The sequence below is a fragment of the Bidens hawaiensis genome, unplaced genomic scaffold (genome assembly GCF_021521415.1).
Source record: "Bidens hawaiensis isolate Kalapana, Puna unplaced genomic scaffold, B.hawaiensis_p1.1 tig00007049_1, whole genome shotgun sequence".
Lineage (NCBI taxonomy): Eukaryota > Viridiplantae > Streptophyta > Magnoliopsida > Asterales > Asteraceae > Bidens > Bidens hawaiensis.
Genome location: NW_027491485.1, coordinates 1,059,091 through 1,078,746, shown reverse-complemented (window position 1 = coordinate 1,078,746; position 19,656 = coordinate 1,059,091). Strand labels below are relative to the sequence as shown.

The 19,656-nt window shown below is 33.6% G+C and overlaps 1 protein-coding gene across 1 annotated transcript; it reads left to right on the top strand.

Moving 5' to 3' along the window:
- Nucleotides 1-10,599: 10,599 nt before the first annotated feature.
- Nucleotides 10,600-11,477, top strand: LOC143634428 (25S rRNA (cytosine-C(5))-methyltransferase NSUN5-like). The gene is made up of 5 exons (XM_077102515.1): nt 10,600-10,813; nt 10,902-10,987; nt 11,078-11,176; nt 11,258-11,310; nt 11,413-11,477. The coding sequence occupies exons 1-5, from the start codon at nt 10,792-10,794 to the stop codon at nt 11,468-11,470; spliced, it is 318 nt and encodes a 105-aa protein (XP_076958630.1). The 5' UTR covers nt 10,600-10,791; the 3' UTR covers nt 11,471-11,477.
- The last annotated feature ends 8,179 nt before the right edge of the window (nt 11,478-19,656 follow it).

Below are 19,656 nucleotides of genomic sequence, written 5' to 3'. Positions count from 1 at the left end.
GAGTACTCGGCTTGTACTTGGACATGATAATTATAACATAAAATAATTATTAGATATTATATATATGTCAAAATAAGCATAATTCATATGAAAAAAAACATAATTCAAAAAATTCATGTTTTGCTGTTATTTTTAATTTTTTTTACTAAAAAATAAAAATTAAAAAATTAATGAAAATAAAAAAAGTGTGACCGAGTTGACCTTGGAGGCCGAGTAATCCCGAGTACTCCGACTTTTGACCGAATTGGACCTTGGCGAGTAAGGGTGGCCGAGTTGGGAAAAAACGGCATGGCTGATGTCCGAGGACCCTTGAATCGCCGATTCCAAGGACTTGGAATCCGAATTTTACAACACTGCTTGAAACTTAAAACCCCTTTCGGTTTATCGGACGACGTTCTAACTTGATAACTAATAGTCTAAACCTCCTTTCCGTTACCCTTGACCCCTTGAAGAAGCTCCTTAACCGGAACATGAACCTCTCCTAAATTCTTCCCACCGAACATCCCCTCCGCCTTTATCTTCACAACCAGCGTCACACCCGAGACTTCATCGATAAGAAACTGCATGGGAAAGTTCCATGTGGGTTGGAATCATCGTGTTTGTCCATGCTAGTTCTTTGCTTTTGATCTTTGCTGATGGTACCAGAGATGAAAACCACGGCGTAGACGTGCATTTTACCAATGAATCTTCATTATTTGAGGCCTTTTGAAGAGACGAGAGTGAGGCTTAAACTTCGGTACTCCATGAGTGAATTTGTGATCTTGGTGAATAGACTTCGGTGGGGATTTATATTTATAGTGAAACTAAATGACTCTAGGGTTTGTTTCACTTATTTAGCCTATCCTTAACCCACGTGATCACTCAAAAGTTTGAAAGTAAATACCTGGATGAATTATTTTAAATTATAGGGTGTGGATACTGTAGAAAACAACATTTCCCTAAGAAACGTAAGAAACAATCTCATGCGTCCATTTTCCTAATCAAGGGATGGTAATATTGACACATCAACAAATCTAAACTATTGCATTTTCTAAAGAGTCTTAAGGGTATAATTGGCATTGAAATTATTTAAGTGAAAGAACCCCCCACCATTGTTCCTGAAAAACCTCACATTCAATTACTTGGTCTTTGCAATTATTAAGAAAACCAAAATTCAACAAACTATAAGTAAAGTATTATATTAAAAGTTTCAAATATAAAACAAATCTAAATATAATTCGTAAACAATAGCACATTTTTATCTTCTTCTAAAATATCTAATTTCAAGTAAATATATTACGGTAATTATAGTTATAATTATAATTATAATTATAATAACAAATAATTGTAACAAAAATTATATGTGCTTAAACACAAAATACATTGTGTTGTTATGTATAGATACACGAAATTTAATGTGTTGTTATGTGCAAATACACAAAAACACCATGTTGTTATGTGCATATACGCAAATAAGTTGTGCTAGCATGTTGAACGAGTATAAAAAGACACTCATAAACAACATACTCGTTAATAGCACACTAGTTTAAGAATGCACTTGTTAACAACACATTCGTTAACAGCACACTCATAACAACACACCCGTTAACAGCACACTCGTTCAACAATCAACAAAATAGTCAGTCTAGAAAGATGGAGAATTAAACCAACACAAGTTGGGATTGTATTAAACGAGCACAATATGGGCTTATCATGTACATAGGAACAACACCTTGAATGTTGAACGATAATAAATGTCGACGCTTTGATTTTTGATATTGATTATTTTATTGATGCATTAAATTAGGAATTAACAATAATGAATTCACTTAAAGAAATACTGGTCAACGAAATAAATAGGTCTTTAACATAAATAAGATCATGGATGTCAATTACCATAATATTCTTTCTAATTAATTTTTAAACTAAATTTTGATTGGTTCTTACAATTCTCACCAAGAATATAGTTTCAATTTGATCCTATCTCTTAAATTATAATTATCTGAATTATTATGATCAGACTTTGTAAATTACAATAACTTTTTACAGTAACCTGAATGTTTAAATTTTATAAATGTTGATATATATAAGTTAAAATATCCATTCTTCTTCCATACATTCCAAACCTAACTTCTTGAACCGAATCGAGGTTTTGAATTCAATTTAACTTTAGACAGAATTACAAACTTTGTCCTTTAAACAAAGCCAATTTATGGATCGTGCCCCTTTTTTAGTTTGTTTACAGGCGTTGTCTTTTAAACATTTTTCCCTACACGTTATGCCCTTTACGCTAACTGGGTTAAAAAAACTCATTTAAATATCGTCACGTGAGTCGCATGTGAGGGCTTTTTGATCTTTTCATCTATACCTGCAAATTTATAATTCCTCCCCCCTCCTTTTTGCACCATCACCACCACACCTCCCTTTTTCACCCCTCCCCTTTTATTATTTTTTTAACTTGGTTATTTTAGTTAAGCTTTTGTTGCTTTTTCTTTTTTGTTTCTTTTTTTCATTTTTTAACCTAACTAGATTACTTTTTAAGTGTTAAAGTTTTTAAATTGTAATTATATATTAACTAAATAATAAAAGAGAGGGTTAGGCTAAACGTACCCCCTTGTGTATTTGTCATACCCCATCCCCTAGACTTTCAATACCTTTTACAATTTTATTTGGTAAATTACTACCCTCTAATATTTGTTGTTATTTTAAGTCTCTTTTTAAAATATCAAATATAAAACCTTACAATTTATTATTATGTTTTTTTTTTCATTTTCTCTGTTTGTGTGTTTATTGTTCTTTATCATAATAATAATATTTATTATTAAACTCTTTCGTATTTAAAGAATAATGATATAACGTCTTTATAAGAACAATAAAACGTTTTGTATATTTTTATCTTATCATATGTCTTTCACGGACAAAGAAAATCATTTGAATATTTTTTTTGTTAGGTTTGGGTGCATAAAATAAATGTGACATGACATGAGAAACAAACCAACTTGTTGATCAATTCGTATGCTGTTTGATCTCTTTTATTGATTAAAAAATGTGATTTTTATTTAAGAAATAACTATTTTTTAAAAACACTAAAACATAAAAAATATTCTTGTTAATTAAAGAAACGTTTTTTTTGCATAAACAATTATTTTGGTTATTTTTAAAAACTAAAAAAAACCGTTTTATAATATGAAAAGAAAATAATAATAATAATAATAATAATAATAATAATAATAATAATAAATAAAGAAAAAACTCTTTAAAGTATAAAAAAACTATTTTTAAATAATAATGATTATAAAAGATAACAAAATGACAAAGGAAAAACAAAAATATTTAAATCGTATTAATGTAAAACTTTAGGGAGGGGGTATGTTTAGTAAAACTGAATACGTTTAGCAACACCTTTGATGAATGGTGCATTTTTCAAGATAACTGCTATTTCCTCTTAAAATATTAAATTTGGAAAAGTAGGTAGCGTGGCTTAATAACAGCCACAAAATGATGAATAGTTAAGTTATGTGAGTAAACTAGCACTTCCCTATAGAATGAGTATAATGCAAATCCTATCGTTTTTGGATCTTTCTAATTAGGTAAACTGGATCTTTCTAATTAGGTACAATGAATGATCAGATAACTTGATGTGTTAATTTTTAAATGCTTGTAATTTTGTGAGGGGATCAGATCAAAAGCTACGTTATCGAACATGGACTAGAAAAAATGGTAACCGTCTGCTTATCTTTCATGGAGGTATAATGTTGTGAAGTCAAGTGGGTTTCTTTTTGTACCTCTACTCTTACTACTGTTATACCAATACGTTTTAAGTGCATATACGTTTGTTTTTAAAAAGGAGGGGGGTGTTAATTTAAACCTAAAATTAATGAAATCAAATTATTATAAAAACGTGAATTCAAATATTTGAAAACTAATTCCAACACTATGACAATTTCTTGATTCAATTCTAGTTTATGATAACTAACAATTATGATACAATAATTTTTTTATCTGAATGATTTGTATCAATATATACTAGACGTCACACCGTTCGGACATATGCTCTATCTAATGTCAAAGCACAGGTCGTTCGGTGATTAGAGCCAAGCCGCTACTCCAAGCTCACGCAATTCGGATCTTAGTGTGCAGGTTACGTGATAGAAGTATCAATTATAATCAAACACTGACGCCGTTCGGAATGTTTAACTAGATCATGTGACTTTATATCAATCTCTGGTTCATAGACAACAAGAATTATTTGTTCCTTTTATCAAAACTTAAAATTTGGTTAGGGTTTTAAATATTGATGAACTTTATCATAAAAAAATAATAAGGTGATCAAGTTTATTAACAATCTAATATATACCGGAGTGGAATCGAGTTTAAGCACAAGAATCAAACAAACAAATCACATAACCGCTTCACATATGTTTCGAATACGATCAAAGATACCCTAGTGTTTAGCCGTGCATGGTAGCTAAATCAATCGAAGTAACACACAAAACAAAACATTAAAATTTTACTAAAAAAGAACCAAAACTCAAAATCCAAATCGCGTGGTTTCTACCATCAACTCCTTGATGCCGTCAAGATTGTTTCTCCCCCTTAATTACCGAATAATTTCTTTTATATCAACTCCGTGACCTCCTTTTCTTTTGTGTAGGCTTTTTAATAATTAACTAGTAAAATTACCAGCACGATGCGGCAGGGCTCCTCGAAAATGACTTCTTTTAAGAAATTAAGAAAACAAACAGATATACATTTCCATCTCCATTATCTATTTTAATTGCTAGTATGAAAGTAAGATATAATACATGGAACTTGTTTGTATATAATAATATGCTCGAGAAAACACATTTAAAGGGATGAATGACTGTGCTTGGCATTTGTAAAAAAACATTCATTTTCTGTGATACAGTTTCACTCTTCTTTCTATCCTCCTTTACCTGCTTAAAAGTAAGAAAACGAAATTAGTTAGTCCTTACAAACTGCCAACTTTAGAAAACAAACTAACATACTGAATATTTAAAGTTTTAAGTAATACCACCTCAACAGTTTTTTCTCTCAGTCATTTATATAGCAATAGCATTTTGATCTCAATTTGTAATTCACCTAATTCTCGATCCTCACCTGCAGAAATTTCAAAAGAGTTGGTAAAACCTAGATGGTTAACAGCGAAAAGGAACATAAAGTAATTTATTATGGTAAATATTATTCAATGAACACTATTTAGGGAATTATTTTTCCCACTAACACCCTTTTAATTTGGTGGAAAAAATAATTAAAAGGGTGTTGGTGGGAAAAATAATTCCCTAAATAGTGTTCATTGAATAATATTTACCATAATGGTATTATTGAAAGTTTTTTTGGTTTCTCACTTCAAAACTTATTGGATAAACCTAAGATAGGATCAAGACATGTCTTCTTTTTGTAAAAAAAATAATAATAATGTTAATTAAAATCTAAAATAAATAATCAACAGTTATATATTTTCTTCTTTTTTTAATTAATAATCACCTCTTTAAATAAATTCTAAAATATTATATAAAATTGATGGTCAACATTTTTTTTAATTAAACTCACTTCTGTATTAAAATTATTAAAAAAAAGTGGTCGTATACAAAATCTTATTAGAACTTTGTCAAGTTTGTTTTTAGCTATACTAAAAACTAATATTATTTTTTGGTATGCATTAACATAAGTTAATTATAGTTTTGTGCGTTTTGAAAATATAAAATAAATATTTTTAGTTTTAGGAGCACTAGAACGTATCGATTAACTTTATAATTACATAATTTAAATTAGTTTTACTTTAATAATGCATTCTTTACTTTTAATAGATTAAGATAATATGCATGAAGTGTAGATTGAATTAGGGATGAGCTCCGTACCAATACCAAAATTTACAAAAAAATGGGTACCGATTTGGTACCGGTAACAAAGAAAAAAATAAGTAAAATACCGGTATCATACTAAACCGTAGTGTACCGGTACTTTATCGATCCCGGAGCCTCCAAGTACTAGCGGTACCCAATTCGATACTGGTTCGGTTCGATATTTGGTACCATTACTCATCCATGAATCTAAATAAAAAAACAAAAAAAAAGTAAGTGTAAATTGTTTTGGACAAAAATCACTCAAGGATAATGTATCCAAATCTGTAAAGTGAGGTAAGGTACTATGTTGATAATAACGAATATGTAATCGAAATCTTGATGTACACAATGATTTGATCACGAGGGAAAAAGCCCTTAACCAAAATAGTCTTACTTCGGTCAAAACTTATCAAGGTAATCTTTGGTAAAATAACTCGGTCAAGGATTAATAAGATAATCTTTGGTCGAATTACTTTAGTCAATGATTAACAAGGTAACCTTTGGTCAATAAGTATATGATTATCGTGGTCTCCGGCACAAAAAACCCTCGGACGGTGAAAACTATCACCGTCGGTTATATTGATAATAAAAGGTGGTTACAAGTGTTGTAGAGTATATGATCGAGATTACAAAGTAAGCTAGTATGTAGAGAGAATGTTTGCTTCTGCTCTAGTGTGTGTGTTCGTACATGTGTTTACCTACTCGATAAAATCTTGTTTAAATAAGATAATAACAATAACAATATTTCCTATTTTAAGCCGCCAATCAAGCCATTCCTTCCTTGTAACTGTTTCCTTAATTATCCACGCGGTTTGTTGACTTTATTGCGAGATTATAGGTTAGACTTGGTAACTAGCCGTTATATATGCCCAAAATATCAAGATAACAAAGGAAAATCGTTAATAAATAATAAGTACTGAGGATCATTGATCCTGACAGGGTCCGCAACATATTCTAAGGATAATCGATCCATATTATATGCCAGGATAACATATCCACAGTGTCAAATTTCCGTGCACTAACATAAATGATGAATTTTATCTTAATAACTACATAATGGGGGGTGAAAAATATTAAAATTTATTTTTTATTTATATGATAGTGTACAAAATAAAATAGAGATATTGAGTGTAATTATATTTTATTTGCTGTTTGCATACCATTTTTGAGTTTGCATAAAAAGACGGCTATTAATTAAAAAAAAGGAAGAAAAATTATTTAAGAAAATTATTTATTTTAGATTTTAATTAACATTATTATTTTTCTTTTTTTACAAAAAGAAAACATGACTTGGTCCCATCTTAGGTTTATCCAATAAGTTTTGGAGTGAGAAACCAAAAAAATTTTCAACAACATCATTATGGTAAATATTATTCAATGAACACCATTTAAGTAATTATTTTTCCCACCAACACCCTTTTGAGAAAAAACTCAATCACCTCTGACTTCAATTTCCCATAATTATTATAATGTTTAACAAATAAATAAAAAGCACGCAATTGATTACATAAGAAGAACATAAAATTAACCAAGAGAAAGCTGCATAAACGTAAATACTATCCTTCCTCATAAACTCGTTTAATATTCTTTGTAAAATTACAGAAAGAAATATCTATATGTTATTAAAGAAAGTGTGCAAATCTATTAACAACTTAAGACAGTGTCTGAAGATGGGCCTAAAATAATTACTCGAATAGTTGAATCCAGTCTGAAAATAATAGTGGGAAAAACCTTTAGTTAGCAAAATTGAACCAAAAGGCCTGAACATTAGCTTAACTATAATTCGAACCACCGTTGTCCGTCACTTGAAGCATGGCAGGAAGTGTAACATTCGTTATTTTTCAAACCCGAAACCTGACACATTTGTTATTATTATTTTCTTTCTTTTCTTTTGTCTCTTTAATTATTTGAACGTTCAATGCTAAAATTCCCGCGTCGTTTAAACATATGTATATTCTTTTATTGATTTAACTATGAATTATGTGCAAATATACCTCCTACCAAAACTTATGCCCACCTATGTACCCAAACCCATTGTCTAGGGACCAATTGGTAAATTTTGTTCAAAATATGATCTCCCTTCATCCTCACCATCGTCCTCCCCTATCCCACGCCATTACCATCTTTAATCCGTCAATTCCGGCCCGAATCAAGGTAACTGATATCACAAAATCCTTCCTTGACCCACAAACGCGTTAACCGACAACCTAATTATAGTAAACCATAGTGATTTGACAGCTAATTCAAATGATAATGAACCGCGGCTGACTCATCCTCGTTCTTCTATAAATACTCGATTATAATTCAATTAATCCATACCACACCATCATCATAACAGGGTCACTCCAAACCCTAACTCAATTGCGATATCCGAAGACGTCAAGGTCAGCTTGAAAATCAAGCATGGCCGCAAGCCCTAGTTTGTCAATCTATACCCTTTCGTCACCCAATCCGGTAATTAAAACATGCATTTAGTTTGTTTTTAACTTAGGATCATTAACCCTAAACCAGTTTTTAATCATCTTCAGTGTATTGTTAATCCATTGGAACGAAATGGATCTAGGGTTAATTTTGAGATGGGTTATGTTTTTAGCTGTCTTTTTATATATTTTTCTGTTTAAGTATCTTTCACAAGTGAGAACACCTAGTGGTTGGTTTGTGGGTGTTAAAACACTTAGAACCGGTCCAGGCGCTAGTTCAAACCCCCTGGACCCGGTTTTTATTTTTTTTTATTTTTTTGATTAATATTATTTGATAATGTTACAATTAGATATCACTAAATAAACACTATCTTGTTAAACCGAACCTCCGGCTTTGTGTTATTTTGTATTTTTGAACTTCTGACTCCTATCTATACTAAATTATAATACATACGGGCAGTCTTTCAAATTCCTATACTCTCTCCATCATGAGACGCCTGAACATTAAATACCCTCACCTCCTCCTCCTCACGGCGACTTCCAACTCCGACGCCCACTTCAACCAATCCAGTGCCCACTTCAATTAATCCGGCGGAACTTCAATTCTGTCTTTTAATTCCTCTCCTTCTCTCTCCATACGTTACAGCCTATCAATTTCTCAATCAATTTATTATTCAAAACCCAATCAATTCTTCAATCAATCTCTTTTAATTTATGTTAATTTCTATGTAATATAATGCAAACAATAACACCAGATTCCTCACCAGACTCTACATCAGGTATGTTATCTCTTCCTTTGTATTATAATTCCCATGATTCTTCATCATTCATATTCTCTTGATTTAACCCGGGTTTGCACCTAATTCACTTTTTAATTAGGTTTATTTGTGGCTGTTCTTTGCTTTGGTAATCTATATCATTCATATTCTCTTGATTTAACCCGGGTTTGAACCTAATTCACTTTTAAATTAGGTTTAATTGTGGCTTTTTGGTGGATGATTAGGTTAAATTTTCTTAGGTTCTTTGATTTGGTAATTTATACAAGAAAATTGATGTTATAGATTTTGTCTGTATTGTATATGCAGCCTATTCACTTTTAAATTCGATTTAATTGTGGCTTATTGCTGAATAATTAGGTTAAATTTTGTTAGCTTATTTGATTTGGTAATTTATACAATCCAAGCACACACCAGCAGGTCCAACTTCACCTGATGAAACACGGGTATCGGTTATGTTTCATATATCTAAAGTAAACCGACACGTTTTGACCAGTTAAAATGTACAGTTTTGACATTAACCCGTGCCGAAAGTCAACCAGACACAGTTTGACCAGTAAAAACCAGACACATTTTGACCAGTAAAAATATTTTTTAATCTGAACACACTACTAAAGTCAACCTAATCCGTTTTGGCCAGTAAAGTGGTCTGTACGTTGACCAGGGCTCATAACTCAGCAGGCCCGTTTAGCTAACAACATGTTTTAAGTTGGACCCGTGTGTCTGGTTGACTTTAGCTACGGGTTAACGCCAAAACATGTGCTTTATTTACTGGTCAAAACGTGTTCTTGACTTCAGACTTATCGAACGTAACCGCTACCCGGGTTTTATCTGCTTAAGTCAGACCCGTTGGATCCAGTATAAAACTAAATGAACCGAAAGTCGGTTAACTGAAATTAACTGAACTGAACCATTAATATTTTCATATATTTCTTGCTTATATGCCTCCGTTTCATGTAATTCTAAGCAAAAGTTAGCTCAAGTTTGGTTTGGGTTATTAACCGAACCGAAAACCGACTGGTTATTAAACTGAAAACTGACTGGTTATTAAAATCGATTAATTGATGATTTCGGTTTCGGCTAATAACCGAACTGAACTGAACCGTGCACGCCTCAAGTTCGTACATTAAGAAAATGGGTATGTTCTTGTTCGTTCATTTAAAACTTAAACGAACAGTTCATGAACATAAGTGAACAAACAAAACGCGTGTTCATGTTCGTTCGTTTAATTAAATGAACAAACTTTCCGCTGAACGGTTTCCTAAACATTTGGTTCATTTAAAGGCCTAGCGCTAAGAATTAGAAAATGAGATTTGTTTTCATATTCGCAGATCTTCCGATCGTTAAGGATTCAATGGAGACTGCTAATGTATTAAACAGCAAATGGAAGGTAAAACTTGTGAAACATACGTTACTTTTATAATCTGTTATTTAAAACCTTTAATATCAACTAATTTATTGTTCTTTTGGTGGCATAGGCAAGAGGAGTTGTACATAATTATCTATGACATTCTTTTTGGACAGGTAGCATAATCTTTTGTTTTTGTTTTTCAGCATTTGCGGTTGACAAGGTAGAATATGTACCCAAATAATTCATTTCTGTAAATTGATTATTTTGATTTCAATGCTTGATATGATGCATCTCTAACAGGGGACGCAAAAAGGTATCTCTTGCTCAGGAAAAGTCCGTTACAGTCTGCTCTTGCGAAGATTTTAGTGAAAAAGGGAGCAAAACGCATAGAGGATTTGATGGCTCAGTATCAGATTTATGGTCTGTGTTCTAAGTTCTTTAATTTTGCTTACTTGTTTTATATTCTTCGATGTTCATGACATGGGAATTTGGATTTATCACGCTGCAGATGTTAAGAAGCCTCGCTATGTTCGTGTTAATACTCTGAAACCGGATGTTGAAATTGCTATGTTTGAGTTAGGAAAAGAGAATGAGGTAACCTATTTAAATATACGAATATTACGATCATCATTATTTTATTTTCAACTTATTTTGCTTGCTTACATCTTTTGCTTATTCTTAAAGGTTCTGAAGGATGACTTGATTCCCGATTTACTGGTGCTCCCACCAGGCACTGATTTGCGCAATCATCCGTTGGTCACAGATGGGAGTGTATTTATGCAAGTAACATTTCCCAGGTTCTTTTTGCTTATAGCTTTTGATCTATGATTACATAAATTTATTGATATAATTTACGGTGCTTAGGGTAAGGCAAGCTCCATGGTAGCAGCTGCCCTTGGCCCAAACCAGGATGGGAGGTTTGTATTATTTGGATTATATTTATGTATATTAACTAACCGTTAGAAATTCTTCTCTAATTTTAATAATCTGCAAATCTTTAATGTAGTTCCTTGTTAAAGGTTATTGATGCATGTGCTGCACCTGGAAACAAAACAGTACATCTTGCTGCTCTTATGAAAGGAGAGGGAAAAATGGTATAAATACTTATTTTGCTTAGTTATTTATTGCTTTTAAATTTGCTCATCTGTTTATTTAGGATATAAGCAAGCTACTTATGAAATAATGCTTTTTTTTCCCCAATTATAATTAGTAATCGGGCACTTTTAAGTTATCTATACTTGACTTCCACTATGTTGTCTCTACTAATTGAAACGGGTTAAACGGGCCAAAGTCAATTATACACGTACTTAACTGACTCACACCCATTTTGGTATGTTCTTTTTTCATCTTAATTAAAGTTTGTCCATAAAACGAGTTGTACTTGCCCGAACCTGACATGCCCCAATAACCAACATCACCCGAGCTGCCCATCAATCCAAAAGATTTATAGAGCAGGGTATGTTTAAATATTTATCTTTTCACATGCATATGCATCCAATAATATCATGATTCTTTGAATATGATCACTCTCAGTTTATTGTAGTTAAATAAGAACAAAAAGCGCACGCGTTACACACAAAACCACAACATAAAAGTAAACAGCCAAAATAAAAAATAACAGAATTTGGGGGTGTTTGGGTAGGGTCTAAACAAAAAGCACACGGGTCACCAACTATGAGTATTGCTCTTTGTTTTATTGTAATAATGTAATTGATGAGTTACATTTTGTTTGTTATCAAAAAAGGCAAACTTGGCTTGATAGAACTTGCATCAACAATTTCTAGAATAAAAAGTAATGAATGTGAAACACTATGTGGCCCCCCGTGGTTAAAGGTATGTTTTACAAATTTAGCAATGACAATGACGCCATGTTATCGTCACCAGGTTTTGAAAAGCTTGGTCCAAGTTTTTATGAATTTCTAGGCCAAAAACTATTATTAACTTAGTCGAGAGAGTTTTTCAAAAGTCGAATAATGGCAGCCTAAACCGTTACTATTAACTTGTCCTTTTAAGTTGAAACGGGCCAAGATCTGGTGTATTAAAATGAAACAGGCCAGAACATAGTGAATTAAAATGGAAGGAGTCAAAAGTATAGTTAACTGGTATATAAACGATTTCATATATGGTTTATCAAAGTGAAACGGTTCAACATATGAACGGGTAAAATTACAGGGAAACGAAATTAAACAGCTCAAAATAAATTTGTTAAAATGAAACGAGCCAAAATATCCCGTCTTAAGCTGAAACGGGCCAAACTCGGGTGAATTAAACATATCAAAACATAGTGAATTAAATCCCGACTGACCTATTATCAACTGTCGCAACAACTGAGCTCGTGCGACCCTTGAGCATCTTTTTATATAATCAAAACTCACGTTAAAATCCCGACTGACTTATTATCAACAGTCGCAACAGTTGAGTTTATACATGAACCATATCTGTACTAATGATACTGGATTTGTGATCACATTATGATACTTAAATTTAATTTACAAAATACACAAGTATGATCTGGTTCAACTTATCACTCTTGGTATGCTTCCTCTAAACAACCCCTTTTGACCTTCAATCAGGCATATGCTTACAAAAGTTTCTTTTTTAGATTCATCTTCTTTGTTATGGTTAAGACTTTCAATTATTTATACATCTTTTAGTTCAACTACAACCTATAACATGTTCTTTAAACAAATGTTTAATTAAAACAACATTTGATATGTTAATCAAACGCAATCAAACAAAAAAAAAATACAAATGCATGTATAATGCTTTTTTTAACAATTTATTTTGCGCTAATATTGTTGTCTAAAATTATTGGTATCATAAACTATACGGAAACCAAATTTTACTATCGTAAATTACATGGAACAAAATTTTACTAGCGAAAATGTCGGTAACACAACGAGCCCCACACTAACTGAATCACAATTGTGTCCCCGCTGCAATGCGCGGGCACTCTTACTAGTTTATTCTAATACATACATACATACATATTATATACAATATCTATTTTTTTATTTAAGTATCTAACGTAAATAATAATGGTATTAATAACAATAACAATAATAATACTAATCATAAAAATAGTAATAGCGTAAACTATAAAAGACTCTAAAATTCTTTTAAACTGATTTGTAACCATTATGTCGTGTCGTATTATTGTTTTTTTTAACTATTTCTACCCTCTAGTTATATTATTTACAAATTTATGATAATTAAACTAATAATATTAAAAACTTGTATTTAAACCCTATCATATCCCATATCGGTCATATGCCTTGTTATTATTTCTTTAATCTTAATTAATTATATTAATATTAACTAGGAACTTTTGTCGACGTATTCCGAGGACTTTATCTTATTTTCTTACCGCCGTCTCATCATTTATTTCCACTCGTTAAGGTCAGTTTACATATCCCCTTTTTTCGTCTTTATATTTTTGGGGTAGTATGTATACCTTATTCACTTTTACTCATGTTTTATTACCACATCTATTCAAGATGCAATTCAATATATGTTTATGTGTGATTATTGTTTGCTCTATTATTATGCTCTATGCGCTTAAATGCTTATTTTATGTTTGGTGGTTGGTATCTCATTCTCATTTATTCTCATCTAGTATGATCATACATTACCCAAGTACATTGATTTTGTATCAATAGGAACGGGTCCACATCTATTTAGTTATTTACATTTTCATAGAAATTGTAATGCTCAGCATTATAATATATGAATTGTATTATATATATATATATATATATATATATATATATATATATATCTCAACTAAAACTTATGTATTCTCACCAACATTCGTGTTGACAAACTCTATTTTTATACATGCTACAGGTACAAGTAATTTACATTGTTCAAGATCGAAGAAGTTAGTTTTTTCTTAGGATATTATTCAAAATACAAAAGTATGATGTACTTGTTCTGTTTGTTGAATTTGTGTACTTGTTTTAATGTTAATGAAATTAAATAATTATTGTCGCTTTAATTAGTGTCTTTTAAGCTACGCCCCGACATGTTCCACCTTTGATCGGGGTGTGACAGGAAGTTGTGAATAGTTGTTCGCAACCAACGAAACCCTAACCTGAAATATCACCGACCGTCAGAGGAGAATATACAATTGATATGGTCTAAAAGATACATAATTTATATAATTATTTCCTACATTTTCAAGTATTTTGAGCTAGTTTTTTATTGAATATATTTTTATTTAGCTCATAATTGGATTTTAAAGGTTTCATAAGACTACGAGTTAAAATAAAGTATTTTTACTAACTTGAAACCGACAACAAATGAGTGAGTCATATCTATTAGTTTTTACATTAAAACTTAACTTTAGATAAAGAAATGTAATTTATATTTTTATGGTTTGTATAAAAAAATTAATAATAAAAATAAAGAGGTTTAATTAGTTGAAGTTGTTTTAAGTAAAATGCCATAGTTCACGTTATTCCCTGTGTTGACTTTTGAGAATTAGAGCATTATTACTTTACTGACTTTGTTATTTCTATGCTTTAACAGATGTAAACAATTTCAAAAGATGGTGTGTTACAAAATTCAGTTGGGCATTTATGAAGGTTAAAAAAATATATGTTTTAATCTACTAGTGGGCCGAAGGTGGATTTGACATGAAGAGATAGAAGAATATTTTTCTTGTAACCCTACGATATATATATATATATATTAATAGAGAGGGTGCGGTGGAGATGAGAGCAGAACATAAGAAAAGAGATTATTATTATTTTTTTTGGGTGGAGTTTTTGTGTTTGTGATCACGTGAAGCCAGAAGAGAAATATATTTTCTTGGGGTTTTGGTTTTTGGTGAAGTCTACGAGAAGCGGAAGAATATAATTAAGTTTTATTGGCTAGCTACTGTGCTACGACACAAGTCAAACGAAGAAAATTACAAAAAGGCACGTGATTTGTTTGCTCAATTAATTTAAACTTTATTTTATGAACCGTATATTATGTGTGTTTTTTGTTTCGTACTTTATCATGAGTAGCTAAATCTTTAGACTGCCTAAGTTTTGGTTTAACGCTATGTTAGATTTGATGGTTTGACGAACTACTATTGACGTTGGTTGATTTATTATTATAGTAAAGTTTTTAATTGGTTTGTTCACAATATTGTTGAGTAATTCAATCTAGTTTCTTAATTTAATATTTATTCCACTTGTGTTTAATAGTTTTTTTTTGTGATTGTTAGACACATGATTAGGTTGTCTACTTTATGTTTTCAACTTGTTTGCGGTTTATGGTCGAAACAACCGTAGGAGTAATTTATTAAAATTTTATTAGATTTTATTATTCTTTCACTAGAGAGACCGGGAGGTGATCTAGTGTTGTGTCATCTTTGTCTTTTGCGGGTTTGGGTAATAATTGCACGGGAGTGAGTTATCCTAGGTCTCTAAGATTATTGTGATACAAGTTGTGTTCAAGTTAATTAAAAATACCCTCTTTATATTAATATATATTGTATTCGAAGAGACCGGGAGGTGATTTGGGTTTTGGGGTACCATAATATTATTAGGCAAGGTGAGACCGGGAGGTGATCCAAACCTTTAACAATTGAGCTTCACATGTCATTAGAATTCTAGGGTGTCGTTGGTGAGGCCGGGAGGCGATCTAGCGTACTTTAGTGTTTTTTAGTGTCATATTTTTAAGATATTGTTTTTCAACCAAGTCAAATTCGTTAACTATTAATTTAACTAGTGGGATTCCATTACCTAGGTAGTCGTTTCTCATATTTGTTTTAAACCCGATTTTTTATAAAGTTTTATTTTTTGTTAATTTTTAATTAGTTAAGTATTACTAGTATGATAATTATTTTAAAAATTAAAAAAAAATCAAAAGAATGTCTTGATTAGTAATCTTTTAGGTTTAATAATAAGAGTTTACCCATAGTGTCCTAGGTTCAATATCCGTTCTTACTTGCTAGCTACATTGCGTCCGGTACACTTGCCGATTGTGTGTGGTTTTTTAGGTGAATTCGGTAAAACTTGGTTTTTAATATTATATACGATTTTCACACATCAAGTTTTTGGCGCCGTTGCCGGGGGCACTGGCAAATTCTTTGTTTAAGCCGAGTTGATTATCTGATCTGTTTATTTGTTTATTTTCTTTTTATTTGTCAATTTTTCTTTATGTGCCTTACTTGTTATTTGTGCCTTTAGGTTTAGTTTTCCTTAAAAAATAAAAAATAAAAAATAGATATGGGCGACGCCGTTCCGCCACCGAGACAAACCGTATATGCTAGAGCCAACGATGGCATAGTGGGAGCCCGATCTGCAATTGTCCGACCTGCTGCGACTAATACCCAAAACTGGCAAATTCCCTCTCACGTCATGAACTGTATCACCAATTCTGCTCAGTATCACGACTTGGATGACGAAGATGCTCCGGGACACCTGTTCCGATTCGTGCGGATCTGCGAAACATTTAATATAAATAATATCTCGTCCGACGTCATTCATCTTAAGTTATTCCCACTCTCACTTTCCGGTCGTGCTGCTACATGGTTTGACTCTCTTCCGAACGCCTCAATCGCCACATGGGCCGACTTGCAGTCCAAGTTCCTTAGGAAGTATTTCCCTCCATCGAAGGCCGGGCGTCTACGCGAGCAAATCCGTTCTTTTCATATGGACCTCGATGAGTCTTACTATTCCGTGTGGGAGCGTTTCCAAACTCTTATAAGCCGTTGTCCTCAGCATGGCCTAAACGATTGGGCTGTGGTTGAAAATTTTTATAACGGTCTTACTCCCGAAACCCAACAGCGGTTCAATACCGCCGCCGGAGGAAACATGCTCGATAAACTCACCATAGAGGAGGCTGAAGAAATGTTCTAGAGCATTGCATTAGGGGATCAGCATACACCGAGTAGAAGGTCCGTCTCGGTTACCAAGGCCGCAGCCATCTCAGCGTCACGTGAAGTGCATCATGTTGATCAGAATACGAGTGTGTCGGCAGATGTGGAGGCACTGAAGAGGGAAGTCAGAGAGCTTAGGTTGCAAGCTCTTAGGTGTGAGATATGTCGTGGAAATCACGAGACCGCCGATTGTCCCGTTGATTCTCAGGAGGAGGTAGATTTTCTTGCTAATCAAAACTGTACCTTCAATTCTGGGTGGCGAAACAATAATTCTAACTCTAATTGGCGGGCAGGTAACACCGGTTATCAGCAACGCCAGAATCTGTTCCAAGAACCAGCCCCCGAATCTGCTCCTGTACCAAATAGTACTTCTAAGATCGAGGAGATGTTGGCTAACCAATCTCAATTGTTAATCAGCTCTTACAAAATGATGCCAACACCAAATCCACTCTTATGCAGCATGAGACGTTTATGAAGGGACAACAGGTCGCATTTCAGAATCTCGAGGCTAAGTTTGGTGAGTTGTCCGCAAAGATTGATCAACGACCCTCGGGGAGTCTTCCAAGTAACACCGTCCCTAATCCCGGTCCCATCTATTCTAAACCATTTCAAAATGCTCAGGCCAAGGCAGTGACTACCCGAAGTGGGAGAGGGGTCGTTAGAGATACACCAAGAGAGGAAGAGGAAGTTGACGAGGAGCTGGAGTTAGAGGCACCGCCTGATACGGTGAACCAGAGGCGAGGCCCAGCAAGTACCTCACGGTCAGGCGGAACGTCAGGTGAGAAGGAGAAGCAGGTTGAACAGGAACCGGTGCGCGTTTATAAGCCTAAACCGCCATATCCCGGTCGATTGGTGAAGAAGAATGATTCGGAGCAGTACTCTAGGTTTCTCGACATGCTTAAGAAGCTCCATGTGAACATTCCGTTTATTAAAGCTCTCGCGAACATGCCAAAACACACCAAGTTTCTTAAAGATTTACTCACAAATAAGAAGAAACTTGAGGAGCTTTTTACTGTTACTCTTAGTGAGGAGTGTTCTGTTGCCGTACAGAACAATCTTCCTAGGAAGATGACAGATCCGGGAAACTTTACCATTTCTTGCTTGATTGGTAATCTTCATGTTAGCAATGCTTTGGCCGACCTCGGTGCAAGCATTAACCTCATGCCATATTCTGTGTTTGCCAAACTTAACGTGGGAGAGCTGCTTCCCACCCGAATGAGTATCCAGCTGGCAGACCGATCTGTGAAGTTCCCAAGGGGCATTGTGGAGAACATGTTAGTGCAGGTGGACAAATTCATCTTTCCGGTCGACTTTGTTATTCTCGATATGGATGAGGACTCGAATGTTCCGCTCATCCTCGGTCGCCCTTTCTTAGCCACCGCACGCGCTCTCATTGATGTTGCCGATGGCAAATTGACTATTCGAGTTCATGATGACACGGTCACATTCGACGTGCAGAAATCCATAAGGCATACCCAGCAGCAGGATGACACTCTCTACTTCATCGACACTTTCATGATGCATGTAGGCGACTATCTTACGAAGGTCTGCCAGAGAGACACGTCCGACACCCAGATCATCGATGTGGAAAATCAATCATTCGAGATGACAGAATTTGATTTTGAGTTGCAGGAGAAGGAGGAGTTGCAATTACTCGAGACAGGAGGACACGGGCCGATCATGAGTTACCAAATATTTTCTAATGTCCTTGCGGTTGAAGAGCGAGAATTTCCGATTGAAAAACCATCTGTTGAGAACCCCCCATCTTTAGAGCTAAAATATTTACCATCTCATATCGAGTATGCGTTTTTAGGGGAGGGATCTTAACTTCCCATCATCATCTCTTCGAGTTTGGAGACGGAGGAGAAGGAGAAGTTGATGGTTGTTCTGAAATCTCATAAGCATGCCATCGCCTGGAAGCTTATGGATATAAAAGGTATAAACCCGTCGTTCTGCACGCATAAAATTTTATGGAGGACGAGTTTAAACATGTGGTTCAACCACAGAGGAGGCTTAACCCGAACATGCAGGAGGTTGTCAAAAAGGAGGTTATTAAGTTGCTCGATGCTGGTTTGATTTTTCCGATCTCCGACTCCATGTGGGTTAGTCCAGTCCAGGTGGTCCCTAAAAAGGGCGGTATGACAGTTATCACGAATGAAAAGAATGAGCTCATACCGACACGGACTGTTACAGGGTGGCGAGTTTGCATCGACTACCGCAGTATTAAAGCACTCGGATTGAAAGGGAAGCGTTAAGAACCCTTAGATTAATTTTTAATCAACGGTTCTCATCAACCCCAAATCTCGTATAAATCCATTGCTTTTTACACAACGTTCATCACTCACTCACCACAGATCATCCCAATTTCAATCAAAATGTAAAAGGGGAA